General features: G+C 41.8%; 1 protein-coding gene across 1 annotated transcript; it reads left to right on the top strand.

The window, feature by feature from the left end:
• Nucleotides 1-15,178: 15,178 nt before the first annotated feature.
• On the top strand, nt 15,179-19,931 carry LOC119911378 (G-protein coupled receptor 4-like). The gene is made up of 4 exons (XM_038730264.1): nt 15,179-15,335; nt 18,398-18,628; nt 19,076-19,263; nt 19,373-19,931. Exons 2-4 carry the CDS (start codon nt 18,413-18,415, stop codon nt 19,875-19,877), a joined length of 909 nt encoding a protein of 302 aa, XP_038586192.1. The 5' UTR covers nt 15,179-15,335; nt 18,398-18,412; the 3' UTR covers nt 19,878-19,931.
• The last annotated feature ends 3,557 nt before the right edge of the window (nt 19,932-23,488 follow it).

Raw genomic sequence — 23,488 nt, 5'->3', positions numbered from 1 at the left:
ATATTCCCTGATTTTAGCGGTGTGGTAGATATATTCTGGAAATCACACATTACCGGTAAAACTATGGATTTATTTACTCCATTTAATGGAGTAGTCTGAGACGGATGAGAATATATCTATAAGTGTGATTGTCTCAGAAAGAGAAGTTTGTGAGTTTAGGAGGAAAAGTTATACATCATCTGCATAAAGGCTTATCAGACCGGCTATTTGTAGCCCACTTTCAGTCAAAATAGTCAATAAAGATTAATAGTGGTTTTTGCACTGGCAGCATGTGAGATAGTTGATATCATATTATTTTTGCAATGTCAATAATATCTACAAGATATTAAGTGTCATTAAATTGACATGGTCTATCTGTAGCCACAGTTTAGCTCTTATTTGGACAGGGTACGTGTAGTCTGCTTTTAGATCACCCGGCGAAATAGAGGCAATCAGTGGTCTAAAATCAACGGCTTGGCTGTAGCCCTGTTTCAGACCAAATTGGTTATGTAGTTTTCACCCATGAAGCTGTTGAGGTGCGTGACATCACATCATCAAATGCAAGTAAACATTTGAAACATTTAAATGGTCTTTATTTTCGCTGTAACGTTCACTGCATTAACTTTCATTTTAATTTAAAACAAAGTCAACCGCTAGATGGCAGCTGTAGCCCTATTGAGACATGACTACTGGCAACGCGAGACTTGAAAGTTAGTCTACATCAGAGGTGCCAGATCTCGTGATAAACATATTCGCCATTTTTAAACGAGGGATACGTTACGATTTCGGCCTTTTAGCAAGCAACGGGCGAGAATTTACTACAAACACTGGAAGCGAAAAGACATTTACTTTGGTCTTGTAAGTATCTGTGTCTTTGTTTGAGATGTCTTCATTATTTATCTACATTATTTGTTAACACATGTAGGAAGCGTGACATTTCAGCGGGTAACAGTGTAGAGTAAGGCACGGTGTGGTTAGCTTAACATGCTGCGTGCAAGTGTAACTTAACGTTACTCCATGATACCCACGGGTTTCCTCGTGCCCTTAAAAACTCTTACCTATTATAATTTGTTATGAAAGTCACACATATTTTACTCACTAGGTCATTATGATATGAAAATATGAGTTTTTGACTATTGAAACTAAATATAGAGATAAATGGGTCAGTAATAAATAATGGCTTTTAAATTAAAAAGAAAAAAAATGTTATAAATGAAAAAAAGAGTTTTTTGCCTTCATTAGAATGATAATTAGAATTAAAGCTGCAAGCAGCGTTGGGCGGGCCCTCGCACTTGTAGCGCGTCCGCGCGTGAGCCGGCCGAGTCGCATATTCTGGAGCTCTGCCGGTGCGGCTGTGAATTTCCTACGCGGTTCCGACGCCGCATGAAGGTGCTATATGTCACTTCCTGTGTCCCCTATGTGGAGCTACATAGCACTTGCCGCTATGAATATAAATCGGTATTGGTGTGTAGATGTCTGCGGGGTGGGACAGTTATCAAGCACGTAAAGTTTGTTTCAGATGTGACCATGTACACTGAACAATAATGTACACAAACAATAAAATAAATTCCTTTTATATTTCCCTGCCTTGTTGTTTATGTGTACATACAGAGGGAGAATGTGAGAACAGCACACATTTCATCGTTACTGTGTGTTAGAGCATGGGAGAACAGTGGATACTTTTAATACAGCCCACACCCCTAATACTGTGTAACTATAACAAGTAGAGAACAGAAGAAAAAGATGTTCTTTCTTTACAACTGTCTGCATAGCTTATTCATATTGTGTAATGAATGAAAATAAATAGGCCTACTAGGATCCTCTCTACTTTGACATTTAAGATTAGCTTGTTTGATCCACCTTCATACACATGTGACATTACTGTACAACCGTACTGTAAGAAATCCTGGGACAAAATCTGTCCACAAATACTGTACAGCATGTAGTCTGATGATCAAGACTTGTGTTATAGCTGACTTGGGCAGTGAAATGTTTTTTTAATTCATGTGGTCATAGTTGTCCACAACTCAAATCAGAATATAAGAAGAAATGTTTTATACCACCTCAAGAAGGCTTCCTATCAGAAAGGTAGGAAGGTATTTCAAATGTACAACTGCAGTCCTGAAATCTAAGTAAAGTAATTTCCCTGACATTTTTGTGTTACTTTACTTTTAATAGTCCCATGTAAGAGGTTTTATACTTCCTGTGAGTATAATCCAATCAATCTTATTTTCATACTGTATATCCGTTGTGTAATTTGATAAATTGTGTTGTATGTCGTGCTCGCATCTCAGAGAAGACTCTGACTGCAACATGCGTCTTTGTAAAGAGAGAAACAGACAGAAAAAGTCTCTAACTCTGCCTGTCAGCTCGCTCTGCTCCGTTAAAACTGAATTTACCATACAGAATTGAATACGAGTGCACTCCAGATTTAGCTGCAGCCAGCTGACCGTGTGCTTCTCCCTATACCGCAGTTCTGTGTCCATGCATGCAGCAAACTGAAAGCACTGTCTGTCGGTGCTTCTACGTGAAAAGAGAAGGAAGACATTGCTGGTAGTATTGTCTTCAGAGTGTTAAACACCTCAGCGCACTGAAGGAAGCCATCTGACTGTGTGAGGGGCAAGATCATTGATGTCTGCAGGCAGAGTAGGAGCTCTCCTGTCTGACTGGTCCACCAATAGCAGAGAAGATGACCCCTTGAGACACAGCCCCTCCTCATTTGCATAATGAGGCAGAAATGCATACAAAAATTTAAGACAGGCAGAAATAAATACCATGGGTGAAAATAAATAAGGTAAATAAATACAAAGGAAGAATAAAACAGACAAAAATATTAAAACACACACATAAATAAATACATTAAAAAAATTAGTAATAAATAAAGTTGAATAAACAAATAAGGTAATTATAACAAAGGTGAATAAGTAAAGGCACTAATTAAAATATACATTTATGTCTCCTTGTATAATTTAATTACTACCTACATTTATTTATTTACTTAATTTTTTTGTGTATTTAATTGGATGCTTATTTATTTATTGAGCATTTATTTATTTCTGTATTTATTTCTGACTGTGTCAGGATCGGTCCTCCATAGCGGGGTCGGAGAGTTATCAAGCACGTAAAGTTTGGTTCAGATGTGAGCATGTACACTGAAGTTACAACAACTTCCTGTGTCATGGCGAAGACTTGATCTCTGACGCCACGCCACGGACACACCCATTGACGAAAACTCGCAAATAGCACAACTTTTCATCTTCAATGCCTTTAGAAGGCACAGCACAAATTTGAAGTCGGTCGGACTAAATCCCTAGGAGGAGTTCGTTAAAGTACGAAGTGTGTAAATCATCCAAAATTTGACGTAAAATTCAAAATGGCCGACTTCCTGTTGATTTTAGGGCATCGCTCCAAGAGGCTTTTTTGTGCGTCTGGACAAGATACACGTACCACAGAAAATTCGTGCACGTAGGTGAAACGTGCGGCGGGGGCTGCTTCGTTAAAAGTCACTTCCTGTTGCCAGCAGGTGGCGCTATGACTGTCTGTGAATGTCAGCACGTACATGTGTTCAGGGCGGGACTCTCATCCTACATGTACAGTTTGGTCCAGATGTGAGCATGTACACTGAAGTTACGACAACTTCCGTGTCATGGCGAAGAGCTGATCTTTGACGCCACGCCACGGACACGCCCATTGACGAAAACTTGCAAATAGCACAACTTTTCATCTTCAATGCCTTTAGAAGGCACAGCACAAATTTGAAGTCGGTCGGACTAAATCCCTAGGAGGAGTTCGTTAAAGTACGAAGTGTGTAAATCATCCAAAATTTGACGTAAAATTCAAAATGGCCTACTTCCTGTTGATTTTAGGGCATCGCTCCAAGAGGCTTTTTCGTGCGTCTGGACAAGATACACGTACCACAGAAAATTCGTGCACGTAGGTAAAACGTGCGGCGGGGGCTGCTTCGTTAAAAGTCACTTCCTGTTGCCAGCAGGTGGCGCTATGACTGTCTGTGAATGTCAGCATGTACATGTGTTCAGGGCGGGACTCTCATCCTACATGTACAGTTTGGTCCAGATGTGAGCATGTACACTGAAGTTACGACAACTTCCGTGTCATGGCGAAGAGCTGATCTTTGACGCCACGCCACGGACACGCCCATTGACGAAAACTTGCAAATAGCACAACTTTTCATCTTCAATGCCTTTAGAAGGCACAGCACAAATTTGAGGTCGGTCGGACTAAATCCCTAGGAGGAGTTCGTTAAAGTACGAAGTGTGTAAATCATCCAAAATTTGACGTAAAATTCAAAATGGCCGACTTCCTGTTGGATTTAGGCTATGGCTCCAAGAGACTTTTTTGTGCGTCTGGACAAGATACACGTACCACAGAAAATTCGTGCACGTAGGTGAAACATGCGGCGGGGGCTGCTTCGTTAAAGGTCACTTTCTATTGCCAGCAGGTGGCGCTATGACTGTGGGTGAATGTCGGCATGTACATGTGTTCAGGGCGGGACTCTCATCCGAGATGTACAGTTTGGTCCAGATGTGAGCATGTACACTGAAGTTACAACAACTTCCTGTTTCATGGCGAATCATCGACGCCACGGACACGCCCATTGACGAAAATGCGCAAATAGCACAACTTTTCATCGTCAATGCCTTTAGAAGGCACAGCAGAAATTTGACGTCGATCCGACTAAATCCCTAGGAGGAGTTCGTTAAAGTACGAAGTGTGTAAATCATCCAAAAATGGCCATAAAATTCAAAATGGCCGACTTCCTGTTGACTTTAGGCTATGGGTTTTTGAGGCTTTTTTGTGCGTCTTGACATGATACATGTCCCCAGAAAATTTCGTAGATGTAGGTTGAACGTGAACGAGGGGCTAATTTTTTCCAATTTTCTAGGTGGCGCTAGCGAGTCATTTTGCAACGCCCATGTGCGAAACTTGTAGAATACGAAATTTTTCACCGGTTCTGACATGTTCGCAAATTTTGGTGAGTTTTCGAGTATGTTTAGGCCATGTCATTTGGGCCTACTTTGCAGAAAAAAGAAAAAAAAAAAAAAAAAAAATAATAATAATAATCCGAGCAAATTCAATAGGGACCTCACACGGTCGTGCTCGGGCCCTAAATATACTGAAAGTTTTCATTTCAAATCATTTGTTGAAAGTCATACCTTATGGGAAAACAGTGAAGATAGTCAATTTTAATGTTTACTTCATATTCTTACATATTCAACAGTTATGATCCCATTTACCCAAGAGATTGGCGCCAACCCAGAGACCCATCTGTTGCGCTTGTTGCATCAAGTAGCAGCTTAGATGAAGATCTAGATTTGGATGTAGCTAACCCATTTTTTGTGTCATTATTTATGTTTTTATTACTGCATGTTGTTACAATTGTTTTGTATTTTTATATACATATAGAAACTGTTTTGCATTTATAATAATATTTTATCAATAATTCCTTTATATGTTGTATTATCTTAAGTTGTCTACGTTGTAATCCTTTCTTAATAAAAATCTTTAATTTGTTTGGATGGATTACCATTTATGAGAACCTGTTACGTTTGAGTAAAACAATCCTTTTGCCACTATTCTGTTGTCTATTGAGGTAGATAGGTAGTCATTCAAAAGCTGTGTATTTGGTCTATTCTTGGGCTATGGTTAGACGTCTATTAATTTTTCACTGACAGCCCAAATTCAGCCTTGTTTTAGCCTAAACCTATTTTCACCATCTGATACACGTCTATCTGTATGATGGTCTAACTGATGACTAGACTATTTTGGGCTATGGTTAGACGTCTACCAAACCTTCACTGACAGCCCAAATTCAGCCCTGTTTTAGCCTAGACGTCTGGGCTCTGTTTAGACGTCTATTAGACGTCTATTAACCGTGAAATTGCTTACTGGGAGGCTATTTATGTTAAAATGCAGGAGTTGAGGATCAATACATTAACAATATTAGGTACATTTTATACAGCGTTGCTCATTCATCATTTACCAGACTGGAAATTCCTTAATGAATGATAAAGTGCTGGAATTCTCCTACAGCCTGTTCTTCATTTTAAATAGCTACAGGTCTGTTTATTCAGATGTAACCTGACAGAACAAAATGCCAGTGGCAATAACGAATAATGAAAATATTAATTGAACAGATTAGATGTAGTTTAGCTTACTCATGACCTGTGATTGTAAAGTGATTGTAAAGTGACTGCCCCAGCTCCTCGGGGCCCCCCCGAGGAGCTGGGGCAGCGAGACGGCGCTGGGTTTCGACTACAGTTCAAAACCCGCCCTCCAAAATTCAAAGGGGTGGTTTGGACTGTGGTCCGCCCGGAGCAAGGTCTGGTGTTGGGACAGGAAGTTCGTACTCTGCTGAGGAAAGGGGCCATGGAACATGTCTCCCCCCCAGACAGAGACGCCGGTTCTACAGCCGGTACTTCATAGTCCCCAAGAAGGACGGAGGGCTGCGCCCTATTTTGGATCTGCGGGTTCTAACCGGTCTCTGAGGAGATTCAGGTTCAAGATGCTCATCATCCCCGCCATCGTGACGCACATCCAATCTGAGGATTAGTTCGTCACGATAGATCTAAAGGACGCCTATTTCCACGTCTCCATCCGTCCTTCTCACAGGAAGTTCCTGAGGTTCGCCTTTGGGGGTGTGGCTTACCAGTATCGGGATCTTCTATTCGGCCTGGCACTTCCCCTCGCACATTCACCATGTGTATGGATGCAGCACTGGCCCCGCTGAGGCTCCAGGGCATCCGGATTTCAACTACATCGACGACTGGCTCATCCTAGCCCAGTCTCGAGAGTTGGCGGTTCGGCATCGAGATGTCGTTCTGGCTCATCTGCGGCGTTTAGGGCTAAGGCTCAACGCAAAGAAGAGTGTGCTGGCGCCCACCCAACGGACTATGTTCCTAGGGGTAGTATGGGATTCGACAACGATGCGGGCACTATTGTCTCCGGCACGTGTCGACACCATATTGGCTGCCGTGAAAGGGGTGAAGTTAGGTTACTATCGCTCAGGGCGATGTATCTCCCGGGGGATGCAGAATCAGGGAGCAGACCTGCTGTCGAGGCAGGGGCTGAGGCCCGGGGAATGGAGACTTCACCCCGAAGTGGTGGAGCTCTTGTGCGAAGAGTTCGGCCCCATAGACGTGGATCTGTTTGCGTCTCAAGAGACTACGCACTGCCCGCTGTGGTTTTCTCTCGTTCCTCCAGCCCCGTTGGGTCTGGACGCCATGGTACATTCGTGGCAGAGGCTACGTCTGTACGCTCATTCATTCGGTTTTACAGTCTTGACCTTCCTTCGGCACCTGGCACTCGTGTGCTCTCCTCTTAGTCGTGACACTTTACTGCACACTGGGGCAGGCGGGGTTTTCGGCACGGTTTAGTGGGTATCTTGTTCCCATAGTGTCGTAACCGACGCAGTTCGAGTTCCCTCGAAGGGGAACGTCTCGGGTTACGTATGTAACCCTGGTTCCCCGAGAAGGGGAACGAGACACTGCATCGGCCCGCCGCACCTCTCTCCCCCGCCTGAAGCGCCTGCTTCATAGTTTAAGCTAATGATGAGTGTGTACAGGTGTGCTTTATACTCGGTTATTCCGTCACACCTTACCGTTCTAGCAACAAGCCAATAGGATTGGAGTGATTTCATTCACGTTCAGACCTGCTTCGCCTAGAGGCGTTCCCATAGTGTCGTAACCGACGCAGTGTCTCGTTCCCCTTCTCGGGGAACCAGGGTTACATATGTAACCCGAGACGTTTGTTGAAGTGAACCTCTTCCCGTGGAGGTTAGGTTCACAGTTAGCTTCACAGTGATCACACGTGGTCCGAAACTAAACCAAAGATGCAGAGGGAGAAACTGTTTGTTGGCAGAAAATCAAGTGGCTGCGCTACACAAGAGGATCCTGAAGGTGTTCAGATCAAATATGAACTGTCTGACCGTTTAAAATGCTTGAAGTTGGATAACAGGAGACCAGAGGACATCATGGACAGGAACCTGAGAAGTTATTTAGATCTCCACCTGGGATCACTGCTGTGAAAAAAAGACTTGCACTGTACTCAAGTGGTAGCATCCCAACGTCCTGTTTGGACTTCTACAAGACTTTACAGGTCAGCCAGTCAGAGTAGGCTACCATCTCATCCACAAATCCATCTGAAACGTTCTTTATGAAATACACTGTTTTTGTTGTGATGTCCTCAGTGTCCTCACTGTTCTGGAGCCTACTGTCAGTTGGCAATATGGCTAAAGATTATTAATTAGTTGGTAATAATTTGCATGACTAATTGTTACTTCAGTATCATTCAGTTAATAGTATTTGTTATCCTGTTTTTTATTACACAGGCATCTGTAAAGGCTGAATCTGGGCAAAATGTTCTGCAAATGTTTGGACATTTGAAAATGTTTTGGAAATTCTTTAAATATACATGTATATTTAGAATGACAGAAGATGACTTTTGGTTTTAACACTTAAAGATGTGGTGTAAAGTCTGACACATCGCAGTTTGTGGCCTAACCACAGGAGCCTTCTGCTGAAGACTAACAGGAAGTCAGCTTCCTGCCAGCAGAGACCACAGGGTGATGATTGTTGGTTATGATGAAATCAGCTCTATAAAATGTGTGAAATGTATTAACAAGTGATACATTTGATGTTTTAAGAATGTAATATAATAATAATAATAATAATAATAATAATACATTTAATTTGTAATGCACTTTATATTGAAGCAAATCCCAAAGTGCTACAAGATAAAACAGGTAGTGCTAAAAAAAAAACACATAAAGAGCATGAAAATAAAACAAAACAATAAAACAAAGGAGAGGGGCAAGAGTTCAATCAAAAGCTCTCCTTAAAAGGTGGGTTTGAAAGCATCCACAGTCTGTGGTGTCCTCAGGTGGTCAGGGAGAGAGTTCCACAGACTGGGAGCAGCTGGGCAGAATGTCTGATCTCCCGTTGTACGGAGCTTGGTCCTGGGAGGTTTCAGGAGATACGCTGAGGCAGATCGGAGGGTACGTGTGGAGGTATGTGGGGTGAGGAGTTCAGTGAGTTTGGCAATGTTCATGAGGTGGAAGAAGGAGGTCTTGCAGAGATGTTTGATGTGAGCCTCAAAGGTCAGATGAGAGATGCTAGTTAATAAGAATGATAAATAATTGATAAATGATTGAGGATGCTAAATAACCAGCAGTTACATATGTACAGTATCTCCAGACCGGTCTCATCTCAGGGCGTCCAATAGCAACGCTTTCATAAAAAGTGACATAGTTGTTGACGTAGTTGTTTGCCGCTAAAGGTGCCTTCAGCGTCTCTATGAGGCGCTCCTGGATGTGCTCCCAGGTACGGTTAGCCTCCTTTGTGTTGCTGCGACGTAGCAAACGGTGGCGTTTCATACGGTTACCTTTAGCGTCAAATAATTAGGCTTTGTCACGCCATCTGAAAGCATCAGTTATGACGTACTGAGATGAGAACGCGTTGGTATCTCTCAAAAGTATTTACACCCCTCACATTTGTCTTTCACATCTTCTCATGTGACACCAGTGAAGAAATGACACTTTGCTACAGTGTAAAGTAGTGAGCGTGCAGCTTGTATAACAGCGTAAAGTAGTGAGCGTGCAGCTTGTATGACAGTGTAAAGTAGTGAGCCTACAGCTCGTATAACAGTGTAAAGTAGTGAGTGTACAGCTTGTATAACAGTGTAAAGTAGTGAGCGTGCAGCTCGTATAACAGTGTAAAGTAGTGAGCGTGCAGCTTGTATAACATTGTAAAGTAGTGAGCGTGCAGCTCGTATAACAGTGTAAAGTAGTGAGCGTGCAGCTTGTATAACAGTGTAAAGTAGTGAGCGTGCAGCTCGTATAACAGTGTAAAGTAGTGAGCGTGCAGCTTGTATAACAGTGTAAAGTAGTGAGCGTGCAGCTTGTATAACAGTGTAAAGTAGTGAGTGTACAGCTTGTATAACAGTGTAAAGTAGTGAGCGTGCAGCTTGTATAACAGTGTAAAGTAGCGAGCGTGCAGCTTGTATAACAGTGTAAAGTAGCGAGCGTGCAGCTTGTATAACAGTGTAAAGTAGTGAGTGTACAGCTCGTATAACAGTGTAAAGTAGTGAGCGTGCAGCTTGTATAACAGTGTAAAGTAGCGAGCGTGCAGCTTGTATAACAGTGTAAAGTAGTGAGTGTACAGCTTGTATAACAGTGTAAAGTAGTGAGCGTGCAGCTCGTATAACAGTGTAAAGTAGTGAGCGTGCAGCTTGTATAACAGTGTAAAGTAGTGAGCGTGCAGCTCGTATAACAGTGTAAAGTAGTGAGCGTGCAGCTTGTATAACAGTGTAAAGTAGTGAGCGTGCAGCTCGTATAACAGTGTAAAGTAGTGAGCGTGCAGCTTGTATAACAGTGTAAAGTAGTGAGCGTGCAGCTTGTATAACAGCGTAAAGTAGTGAGCGTGCAGCTTGTATAACAGCGTAGAGTAGTTAGCGTGCAGCTTGTATAACAGTGTAAAGTAGTGAGCGTGCAGCTTGTATAACAGCGTAAAGTAGTGAGCGTGCAGCTTGTATAACAGCGTAGAGTAGTTAGCGTGCAGCTTGTATAACAGTGTAAAGTAGCGAGCGTGCAGCTCGTATAACAGTGTAAAGTAGCGAGCGTGCAGCTCATATAACAGTGTAAAGTAGCGAGCTTGTATAACAGTGTAAAGTAGTGAGCGTGCAGCTTGTATAACAGTGTAAAGTAGCGAGCGTGCAGCTTGTATAACAGTGTAAAGTATTGAGCGTACAGCTTGTGTAACAGTGTAGAGTATTGAGCGTACAGCTTGTGTAACAGTGTAGAGTAGTGAGCGTGCAGCTTGTATAACAGTGTAAAGTAGTGAGCGTACAGCTTGTATAACAGTGTAAAGTAGCGAGCGTGCAGCTCGTAGAACAGTGTAAAGTAGCGAGCGTGCAGCTTGTATAACAATGTAAAGTAACGAGCTTGTATAACAGTGTAAAGTAGCGAGCGTGCAGCTTGTATAACAGTGTAAAGTAACGAGCTTGTATAACAGTGTAAAGTAGCGAGCGTGCAGCTTGTATAACAGTGTAAAGTAGCGAGCTTGTATAACAGTGTAAAGTAGTGAGCGTGCAGCTTGTATAACAGTGTAAAGTAGCGAGCGTGCAGCTTGTATAACAGTGTAAAGTATTGAGCGTACAGCTTGTGTAACAGTGTAGAGTATTGAGCGTGCAGCTTGTGTAACAGTGTAGAGTATTGAGCGTACAGCTTGTGTAACAGTGTAGAGTAGTGAGCGTGCAGCTTGTATAACAGTGTAAAGTAGTGAGCGTACAGCTTGTATAACAGTGTAAAGTAGTGAGCGTGCAGCTGGTATAACAGTGTAAAGTAGTGAGCGTACAGCTGGTATAATAGTGTAAATCTCCTGCCCCCCAAAATAACACACCACACATTGATGTCTAAACCGCTGGCAACAAAAGTGAGTGCACCCCTAAGTGAAAATGTCCAGATTGGGCCCAATCAGCCATTTTCCCTCCCCGGTGTCATGTGACTCGTTAGTGTTACAAGGTCTCAGGTGTGAAAACTTTACATTTTAGCAAAGTGTCATTTCTTCACTGTGGTCACATGAAAAGATATAATCAGTAATATTTATAAAACATGTGAGGGGTGGACTCACTTTTGTGAGATACTGTAGTTACCTGACAAAGAGTATCACTATAAGGTGTATTACTGGTATTACTTTACTTATAATTATCTGGTTTAAGTAGTTTTATTATAGTATGAGAAGTTTGATGATATTAAAACATTATGAAAAAGTTTTTTACCTTAAAGTGGTCATTTTCTGCTCAATTTCAGGTTCATCATTTTATTCATCGGTTGTACGTGAACAGCTTCATAAAATCCAGAATAGAATTTAAAATCATTCTTCTTACCTACAAAGCTCTTAATGGTCAGGCACCATCTTATCTTAAAGAGCTCATAGTACCTTACTACCCCACCAGAGCACTGCGCTCCCAGAATGCAGGGTTACTTGTGGTTCCTACAGTCTCCAAAAGTAGACTAGGAGCCAGAGCGTTCAGCTATCAAGCTCCTCTCCTGTGGAACCAGGTTCCAGTTTGGGTTCAGGAGGCAGACACCATCTCCACATTTAAGAGTAGGCTTAAGACTTTCCTCTTTGATAAAGCTTATAGTTAGGGCTGGCTCAGGTGAGTCCTGAACCATCCCTTAGTTATGCTGCTATAGGCCTAGACTGCCGGGGGATTTCCCATGATGTACTGAGCTCCTCTCTCCTCTACTTTCTCTCCCTCTGTATGCAACCTTATCCCATTATTGCATGTTACTAACACAACTTCTCCCCTTTCTGGTAGTCTTGTGCTTTCTCGTCCCTCTCCTCTCTCCTCCTATCACTTCCTGCAGGTGTTTCTGGCTCTGGAGCTGTGGAGTCTGGATCTGTGGTTGCGGGTCACCTGCTGCCCCCGTGTTCCTGCTCGACACCCTCTGCTGCAACGACTATTGTTGCTAGTCTTATTGTTATTATTGTTATTATAATCATTAACATTACGACTGTTATCATTAACACTATTATAAATATCTGTACCATTTTTCATTTAGTTTATAGCAACATTACCTTTACTGTCTGTACCTCTGTGTGGATATTGTGTAGGCTGCCTCCCTCCCCTCTCTCTCTCCTTACATCCCTCTCTCTCTCTCTTTTCTCTCTCTCTCTCTTTCACTCTCTTTCTCTCTCTCTTTCTCTCTCTCTCTCTCCTTCACCCCAACCGGTCGAGGCAGATGGCCGCCCACCCTGAGTCATGGTTCTGCTCGAGGTTTCTGCCTCTTAAAAGGAAGTTTTTCCTTGCCTCTGTCGCCTAGTGCTGCTCTTGGTGGGAACTGTTGGGCTTCTGTAAATATCATCACAAAGTACGGTCTAGACCTGCTCTTTTATGAAAAGCGCTGTGAGATAACTGTTGTTGTGATTTGGCGCTATATAAATAAAATTGAATTGAATTGAATTGAAACACCATATTTTTTGTCAGCTCCTCTTTTCACCCTGTGTATTGGGAGTATCACTTGCGCAGTACCCAGTTAAGGACTACTAGCCAATCGGAAGCAGAGTAGGGTCCTGAAAAGCCAGTAAACACGTCTTTGGTTCAGCGGAATATGTTCCTCTGACCAGCTTAGCAACATGGACTGGAGCAAGAGTTTCAGAGTGGTGACTTTTAACTGAGCTCTGTCTCTACATCACAGTAACAACTTTATGTCACTTCTTTTATTATTTGATTGACTTTGATTTTGATATGACAGGTGTGTTGTTTATGATATGTATTGGCTGTTTTTTGTATTTTACTATTTAGCCTGCTCAACTTTATGACAATGTTATATATATTGAATTTATCATTGAACTTAAAACTTTAAGAGAAGTGAAAAGAATGCATTTACAGAAACAGGTGGGCGGATATACAGCGGGTACGGAAAGTATTCAGACCCCTTTAAATTTTTCACTCTTTGTTTCATTGCAGCCATTTTCCAAAAATCTAAAAAGTTCATTTTATTTCTCAGTAATGTACACTCAGCACCCCATCTTGACAGAAAAAAACAGAAATGTAGAAATTTTTGCAAATTTATTAAAAAAGAAAAACTGAAATATCACATGGTCATAAGTATTCAGACCCTTTGCTCAGTATTTAGTAGAAGCACCCTTTTGATCTAATACAGCCATGAGTCGTTTTGGGAAAGATGCAACAAGTTTTTCACATCTGGATTTGGGTATCCTCTGCCATTCCTCCTTGCAGATCCTCTCCAGTTCTGTCAGGTTGGATGGTAAACGTTGGTGGACAGCCATTTTCAGGTCTCTCCAGAGATGCTCAGTTGGGTTTAAGTCAGGGCTCTGGCTGGGCCATTCAAGAACAGCCACGGAGTTGTTGTGAAGCCACTCCTTCGTTATTTTAGCGGTGCGCTTAGGGTCATTGTCTTGTTGGAAGGTAAACCTTCGGCCCAGTCTGAGGTCCAGAGCACTCTGCAAAAGGTTTTCGTCCAGGATATCCCTGTACTTGGCCGCATTCATCTTTCCCTCGATTGCAACCAGTCGTCCTGTCCCTGCAGCTGAAAAACACCCCCACAGCATGATGCTGCCACCACCATGCTTCACTGTTGAGACTGTATTGGACAGGTGATGAGCAGTGCCTGGTTTTCTCCACACATACCGCTTAGAATTAAGGCCAAAAAGTTCTATCTTGGTCTCATCAGACCAGAGGATCTTATTTATCACCATCTTGGGGTCCTTCAGGTGTTTTTTAGCAAACTCCATGCGGGCTTTCATGCGTCTTGCACTGAGGAGAGGCTTCCGTCGGGCCACTCTGCCATAAAGCCCCGACTGGGGGATTGCTGCAGTGATGGTTGACTTACTACAACTTTCTCCCATCTCCCGACTGCATCTCTGGAGCTCAGCCACAGTGACCTTTGGGTTCTTCTTTACCTCTCTCACCAAGGCTCTTCTCCCCCGATAGCTCAGTTTGGCCGGACGGCCAGCTCTAGGAAGGGTTCTGGTCGTCCCAAACATCTTCCATTTGAGGATTATGGAGGCCACTGTGCTCTTAGGAACCTTAAGTGCAGCAGAATTTTTTTTGTAACCTTGGCCAGATCTGTGCCTTGCCACAATTCTGTCGCTGAGCTCTTCAGGCAGTTCCTTTGACCTCATGATTCTCATTTGCTCTGACATGCACTGTGAGCTGTAAGGTCTTATATAGACAGGTGTGTGGCTTTCCTAATCAAGTCCAATCAGTATAATCAAACACAGCTGGACTCAAATGAAGGTGTAGAACCATCTCAAGGATGATCAGAAGAAATAGACAGCACCTGAGTTAAATATGAGTGTCACGGCAAAGGGTCTGAATACTTATGACCATGTGATATTTCAGTTTTTCTTTTTTAATAAATTTGCAAAAATTTCTACATTTCTGTTTTTTTCTGTCAAGATGGGGTGCTGAGTGTACATTACTGAGAAATAAAATGAACTTTTTTGCTGCAATGAAACAAAGAGAAAGATTTAAAGGGGTCTGAATACTTTCCGTACCCACTGTATCTTCTGTGTTCATGTGTACCATATTTGGTGTGATATGGATAACAGACCACTTACTACAGGGTGACTGATCATAGCTCATCTGCATTAGAGATCAACCAATCAGCAAACATGGATCAAGAGATATTCTGTCACATCCTGTCTGTGTCTGTATAGAAGTTGCAGCTCTTGGTATTTTGAAAAAGCAGAACTCCGGTCGACGCTGTTTTGCTCTGTTCTTTTCTTTTTTGCTGATTGTACTTTAATAAAAGACACTGAGTAAAGATTATTTACTAAAGATTATTTTTCCTCTCCTCCTCCTGCTGCAAGGTAAGGTTCTTCCACACTGCCACACACTGAGCCGAGGGCCACACTGGTCTTGTTCTCTAGATCTGGAGTTTAGGAACTCGTTCCAGGTTGTGTTTGAATACTCGAGGCTACGTGGCGCCCGACAGCGTGGCTGGAGAAAAAACAGTAGTTGGTTCTCCTGTCTGTACACAGGCAGGGTGCTAAATGAACTGTTTTGTCCACCAGCCAGTAAACGCTCAAAGTCTACCACTCAGTAGATTACCATTGTTTTTAGCTGCTGATGAAGTAAATCTAGCAGACATTTGCATATTTTACCAGTAACTGGCTGGTAGATGGTGCCATGTTTTTTTATTGAGTTAAACTACAAGAAGCTAAAGTGTCTCTGAGATATTAGAGGTGTCTTGAAACTGAGTAACAAAGCAGCAAAAGCAGGCTGCTGCCCTGTGCAGGGGGGACTGAGCCTTGTCCTGGAGTAAAGCTTAAGAAAAGAGGATGTTGCCTTCACTCTCCGGGGGTGAGCGCTTCACTATAAAGGTTCTTTGTTTTAAAGAGAGGGTGTTGTGTATAATTCAGTTTCTTAATGTTTAACTATACTGCAAAGATGAGCATCATAAAGTTAGCATATAAAAAGTATTTGATAGAATTGGACAGGAAATGTGTTTAACTGCGTTTCACTTCATCATCTAAAGATTATTCTTCATTTTATTTCTTCATCTCATAAGATAATGTTACTTGAAGTAAAATTGCTGAACACATTGCTAAAGTCACCTTATAAACGTATGTTGCTGTGTAGCTGCTGAAACTCATTGCTTCATCACCATGATAATAATGTTGTGGACTCATGATGTTTTGTAAGTAAGGGATGTATTTTTACTTTAACTCTTCCTCTTCACTCTGACAGGAAGTCAGAGTGAAGAGTAAGGAAGGAAGTCGGTTTATATCAAAGTTTATTCCTTGAGTGTATTTGCTTATATGCTTGTTAAATCAAAGTGTTGCTTTAGTGTATTTGATGATCAGGATTTTGAAATGTTCTGGAAATGTTTGGAAATTTGAAAATGTTTTGAAATGCTTTATGTACTGTTATTACAAAATATTTAGAATGATGAAAGACGATCTTTGGTTTTAACACTTTAAGACTAACCACACTAACCACAGGAGCCTTCCACTGAAAACTAATAGGAAGTCCGCCTCGTGTTTGTTGGTTATGATGAAATCAGCTCTATTAAATATGTGAAATGTATTAACAGGTGTTAATAATAATAATAATTGATTGAGGATGTTAACCCTACCACCAAGAGTTTTTAATCACATAGGCTATATGTGCTTTACCTGACAAAGAGTATCAGGCAGGGTACCCGCAGGTCTTAAAGTATTAAAAGTCTTAAATTTCATATTCCAAAAATAAGGCCTTAAAAGTCTTAATTTTCATTACCAAAGTATTAAATTTCGTTTACTAAGGTCTTAAAGTTTTTCTTGTCCTTGTGTAGGATTTAATTAATGCTGTGACGTCATAAATGAATACTTTGTGTGTGTGAGACTTCATTATTTACTCCGTTTGGTGTGACTGATGTTATACGGCAGTGCAGGTAACATTACTGTTTATGTCAGTGTTCAGCTTTACGCTCTGAACTGTGTTCACGGTGCACGAGCTCTGGCATCCAGCTCAGCGCGAATCAGTCAGTAGTTAGAAAAGAAAAGAAAACGTCTCTGACGGGCTACTAACGTTAGCTCGAGGACTCAGAATGGGCAAGTGTCTGATATTCAGAAAGCCAGAGATACGAACAAGTTGGCGGACGAAGCTGAGGGCAGCACAACAAGCTGAATCACACTGTGGCAGCGCTAATGGAACAGCAGAGCTGGAAGAGCCGCTGCAGGTTACTGGTCAGTGAATGTTACCACAGCAAACAGAGAGACAGGTGCGTTTGAGACGAGGACGGGTCTGTGTGTCGCAGGAAGGCTAACGTTACGTGCATGGAAACATCAAACTAACGCACATTAAACTTGCATCACAGGAACGAGGGAAAAACAAACCGGAGCCCGGCTCCTTTTCCCCGCTGCTTTCAAGCCAAAACTATATAATACTGTATTTCAAGCAGCCTTTAGATGCTTTAAAACAAGAACAGGATGAATAATCACTGAAGCTGTTGGCAGATTATATTACTTTACATTATCTAGCCAAGGTGTAACTACTCATACCACACAATTTGTTTTTATTTTTTGATTTCATCCCTTAAGAGTTCTTAGTGCACAAATATTGGATTCATTTCATAGGTGTTATTTACACTGTGGACACTGGGGACATGTCCCCATCACTTTTTTTGAAAAGCATTTGTTAAATATGTTCTGAAAAATAGCTTGCAACAAGAAATATTGTGAATCGTGTATGTGAGCTAAGTGTGTTGTCACACCCCTAATCTGAACCCTTATGTCCCACCACTTTTCAACACAAAGTGACATCCTTGATTCATTTTATCTTATCAAAGTACAAACACAATCCAAAAAGATATAGTGTGTTAAATATGAATGTATTATAATAAAATGTTTTACTAAATTCATGTATCTTCGTAATAATTTTATCGGGCTTAAAATTCATACAGATTTTCCATTAAACGTCAGTTAAGTTGTATTAAATTTCATCCTAAGTGTTATTTAAAAGGTCTTAAAAAGTCTTAAATTTAACTTTGTGGATCCTGGGGGATCCGTAGAGGAAGACATTTGGTTGTCTTGCTAGTTGTTAGCCGGCAGGTCCGTTCAGTCTTTTGCTGTGTCGTGTTCGGATCGTCCAGATGAGAGGGTCTGGCCCTTCGTCTGTTCTCCTCAGAGTTAGCAGCGACCTCACATCAGCACATACAGATATTTGTTCTTCTTTTCTTATTTGATTAAATAAAAGTTAAATGTAACAAATGTAGTGGAATGATGATAGAAAGTGAAAGACAGCAGTTTGTGATTTGATATGATTGTGGGTAAACTATAGGTACACTGTGTTTGTGTGAACTTCACCTCACAGCTTTAGTGATGTCACTGAACAATGTTAGGTAGATATTAAAAACCTGCTCCCTTTAATAACCTGATCTCTCAAACAGGTTTCACTCTGAAGAATGGAAGGTCTCTACGTTACCAGCAGCTCACAGGACCAAAGCTACCATCACAACTACACCACCGCCGACTACCAGAATTACAGCAACATCACCTCCAAATACCAGAATAACAACGAGCTCAATGAACTTTATTTCATCTTAAATGTGGTCAAATGCATAATTGTTGCTGTCGGCCTTCCTCTGACCCTGGTGGCCATCTATGCTCTTTATTCTATGGTATGTACATTCTGACTGAGAGTTATTTATTTCCTGTCTGTGTGGTGTGTTTGTCCTACAGTCTGTCTGTCTGTAAAGGATCTGGATGTGGTTTGGGGGCTAGGTGTCAGGGGGCTGGGACAAAGGCTTGGAATGATCTATAACCTGACAGGAATAATTGACTCCAGAATTTAAATGTCCATGAAGCTGATTGGACCCTAAACACATGCAGTTTCCATGTGTGGCTCCATTCCAGTTAAACTGCAGAAGCTGCAGGAAATCTGGCCCTTAGTCTTGTTCCTGCAGTGATTGGCCAGTGGGTCATATCTGAGATTTCTGTTGGATGAAAAAGTCAGAAATGGCTCTGACTGCAGCTGCTGGGCAGAGCAAGATGACAGATTTGGGAGGAGGTGGACTTCACAACATGTTTCCAACTGCTTGTTGACTTTTACCAATGTTTTCCTGCAGGTGAGAAGTGATCATGTTGCTCCGATCTACCTCATCAACCTCCTCATTACTGACCTGATTCAGTTCTGCTGCATGATCGTTGAGGTGGCACCAAATGTGGATGAGAATATATATTTCATCTTTTATTGTATTTACTACTCTGCTCTGTTTGCCAGTATTTACTTCATGGTCTGCATCTCCCTGGAAAGGTATCTATCTGTCTATCCAGTATGTGTGGAGCTCCTTCTGTGTCTGAACATTATATTAGTTTATAACTCTGAAGCTCCTCAAAGACTTTGTGTCCATCTTGTATTACAGGTATTTGGTCATCGCCCACCCACTGTGGTACCGCTGCAGACGAACCATCAAGACCTCTGTGGTGGTCTGTGTCCTGGTCTGGGTCCTTTCTGCTGTCTGTGCTGTCCTTTCAAAATTCTCTAATCATGTGATCACATTCATACTCTTCCTCTTCCTCATCCTCTTCCTCCTTCCCTTCCCACTGTTAATATTCTCCCTGGTTGGGACCCTCAAAGCCCTGTCTGCTTCCATCTCGGTCCCCTCTGATGAAAAACGACGAATTGTGGGAATTTTGGTTCTGGTGCTGCTTATTTACACTCTGCTGTTCCTGCCCATCATCATTTGGTTGCTGGCAATAAAACATGACCAGACCCTCAAATACCAGTCTACCATCTTCCTCAGGCTGAGTCCTCTTGCAGACTTGTTCCTGTATGTCTTCATGAGGAAAGGGTTCATAGACAAGCTTTTGGCCTCTGTGTGTTGCTGCAGAATGGACAGCAATGATATCAGCAGTCCATCAGTATGAATGATGACAACATTTCCACAGTCAGCTTCATGTAGGCAGAGAAAGAGGGAGAGAGAGAAAGGGGAGGAAACAGGAGGAGAAATGGAGGCCAATAGAAAGGATAGAGACGAGACAGATCCTGTCATCTACTGAGACCATTTCCAATAAGACACCTAACTGTAGAGAACAGGAAGCACTGTTTGGACTCTGCTGTGGGAGAAGTGGCTGCTGGGAAATGTTTTGGTCAACTTGCTCTGGTTCACTGTGATGGCTTCAACACATGGAAATAAAATGTGTTTTATTAGTTTGGAGCTGGAAGTTGATGTCTGTCATTATTCTCCTTTAATCCCAGAAGCAAAGCAGATATTATTTTAGATGAACTGAGCTCATTCTAGCCGCCTCGCTGTCTTCTTCCTAAATCTTTATTTGGACTGTTGTTTGGATGTTTAACACAGGGAGAGCATCTCAACACGTCTTTAGCACTTTGTACTTTTTAAGTGTAATTTCTGCTGTTTTAGTGGTAGGCATGCTGCTGTTTAGGATGGGATTCAGAGCAGCTGTTTTGCAGCAGCTGTTGTGTTTTTGGCAATCTGGAGAAAATCTTAAACCACAGTTTATGTCAGTTTCTATGAAATTGTACATTTTCTGGAAATCCAATAAAAATCAGTTTGTAGACCAAACTGTGAATGTTTGTCTTTGAGCAACTCAGTGAATTAAAAGCTGACAAATGAAGGTTCAACAAAATCTCTGCTGGTTGACAAATCTCTATTGTCTATATGAACATAAAGCCCAACCTGCTGTTACCAGGGAGGCATCCTGCACTTTCTGACCAAATGAGGTTTCCTCACAGCTCTTAAAGCTTTCAGACTTTCTTAGATAAGAATTTGGGGCAGAAATGATAAACTGACATTGACTTCTGTGGCTTAACAGAATTATTTTTAAAAAACAAACTAATGAAACTGGCCTGGACAAAAATAATGGTACCCCTAGAGATGATTGGAAATAATTTGACCATAGCGAGAAGTTAAACTAAGGTGTGTTCTGCAATTAGCATCAAAGGTGTTTTCAATCTTCAATGCAATGTCTGCCTATTTAAAGGGTGAAAAGTAGGCACTGTGCTGTTTGGTATCATGATGTGTGCCACACTGAACATGGACAACAGAAAGATAAGGAGAGAGCTTTACTGACAGCATTTCTGTGTTACTGAACGCACCATCTTTGACGTGAATGCGCATCTGCGCTGACATGCAGCTGCACCGTAACAGTGGAGAGCGAGGTGTTCCTTCCACAGCTGGAGCTAATCGCTATTGTTGTTGTCAAGACCAAGACCAGAGTTTATTGAGACCGAGACAAGACCAAGACTTTTAGGGGCTGAAACCAAGTCGTGACACAGACCAAGGGAGGGTGAGACCAAGTCAAGACCAGACCAGTTCCCCACATTACATGACACACAATAAAATGTGGAACGAGATCACAGGTACTTCTCAAATTGATCTGAAAGATCCACATTTCCCTAAAAACACCCACATACACACACTAAGAGCTGAAATCAATGTAAGCATCTTTATTCAACACTCCTTTTCCATGCTGACCATCATGGGGAGGGGGGACAGCCGTTAACGTGAACAACACATTTTTAATTAGGGTTATTGTTTGCATTTGAAGCAATAAGTTTTACATCTAATCAAAGTTAGGATGTTAACAAATAAATCAGACAATGCAAAAGCAATTTATTCCCAAATGTTATGTTCTGTGCTGGTTTGAAATAAAATTCCGAGAACTCAATGTCCGAGACCGAGACAAGACAGAGTACAAATACGGTCGAGACCGGGACAAGACAGAGTACAAATACGGTCGAGTCCGAGACAAGACAGAGTACAAATACGGTCGAGTCCGAGACAAGACTAAGACCATCAAAAAGTTGTCTTAAGACCGGTCTCGAGTACTACAACACTACTAATCGCGGCCATTATAGTCAGTGCTTGTCCACCAGATGCGGCCACAGTGCGTCCCAGAAGCGGCTCTCCGCTACGTAGAGAATAGGTAGCAGGTCTATTTTTACCGCTAGCAGCACAGAGCAGATCAAACCAGGCAGGAAGTAGGACACAGAACAGAGAGAATCCGGTAAATTTTCAAAATAAAACACCCTATTGAGACTCCCAATCGTAACAACAACAAACACGGTTAAAAGTAAAAGTAACATTTAACTACGTAGCCTAGTTAATCATAGCAGAATGTTGTGTAAAAATACTGAATGCTGCTCTTATAAATGTGCAGAAAAACATTAGTTTAAAAGTCGTGATTTCTCTTACGTTATTTTTTAATCCAGTCGGTGGGGTTAAGAAAACATTACGTTTTGTAAAACCCAAACTCCTCGCTTCTGTTATGAATATGATATCAGTTGAAAACCCTTTAACACTTAGGGACTCTAACCCTAAGGGGACTCTAACCCTTTAACACTTAGGGACTCTAACCCTAAGGGGACTCTAACCCTTTAACACTTAGGGACTCTAACCCTAAGGGGACTCTAACCCTTTAACACTTAGGGACTCTAACCCTAAGGGGACTCTAACCCTAAGAGGGACTCTAACCCTTTAACACCTAGAGACTCTAACCCTTTAACACTTAGGGACTCTAACCCTAAGGGGACTCTAACCCTTTAACACTTAGGGACTCTAACCCTAAGGGGACTCTAACCCTTTAACACTTAGGGACTCTAACCCTAAGGGGGACTCTAACCCTTTAACACTTAGGGACTCTAACCCTAAGGGGGACTCTAACCCTTTAACACCTAGGGACTCTAACCCTAAGGGGGACTCTAACCCTAAGGGGGACTCTAACCCTTCCTTAGATACAGTTGTCACTGTAAATCAAAATCAAAATCAATTTAAATCAGACATTGGCTCCCATAAAAGCATGATTTGGGATATTGGGGCTCTAAAATATTATATTTATTATAATATAATACTATGAGCATGCTTTATTGCCATTAATCATGTTTTAATGCTAAATATTTTTTCTTCCAATTATTATTCATTTCATAGCTTATAGCATTTTAGGCTCTGTGTTATGCAGATGGGAAGTAATTTACACTTAACTTTACTCACTCACTGTGTATACTGTGTATACTACTGAGTCAACAAACGAAGTTGAAACGAAGATTTAAGTGAGTGTATGCGGCTTAAGGTGTCGGGAAGTGAAGTTAACTCACTGCACAGCTTCTACCAAAGCAAGACAAGTCTGAAATTTGGAAAACTTGACAAACTGACAAAAATGAATGCAATGATTTATGTCATTATTCTGAACGTTTAGCATAGCCCAAAAATCTGAAGAACTCAGAGGTGTCAGCAGGATTGTTCCAGGCAGCTCTCAGCTGATGGAAGTGGCTGCTTCCCTTCCTCAGAGTACAGTTGTGGCTTTGAGGTGCACAGGTTCACACTGATGCAGCATGTCATTCAGAAACAGAGTCAGCAGACAGGAATAAGTTAAACAGCTTCTCACATTAAACATTAAGCAGATTCATCTTGTAGATATGAACCTTCTGAGCTGCTGTGGATTGTGTCCTGGGGCGCCACCTACTGGGTGAGGGCAGCTCTGGCTGGATGGAAAGTGGTGTGGATTGTAAATGTGAT

The sequence above is a fragment of the Micropterus salmoides genome, unplaced genomic scaffold (genome assembly GCF_014851395.1).
Source record: "Micropterus salmoides isolate LMB-PRFRI ecotype aquatic unplaced genomic scaffold, ASM1485139v1 Ms_hic_scaffold_2, whole genome shotgun sequence".
Lineage (NCBI taxonomy): Eukaryota > Metazoa > Chordata > Actinopteri > Centrarchiformes > Centrarchidae > Micropterus > Micropterus salmoides.
This window is presented reverse-complemented; position numbering and strand designations above follow the sequence as displayed.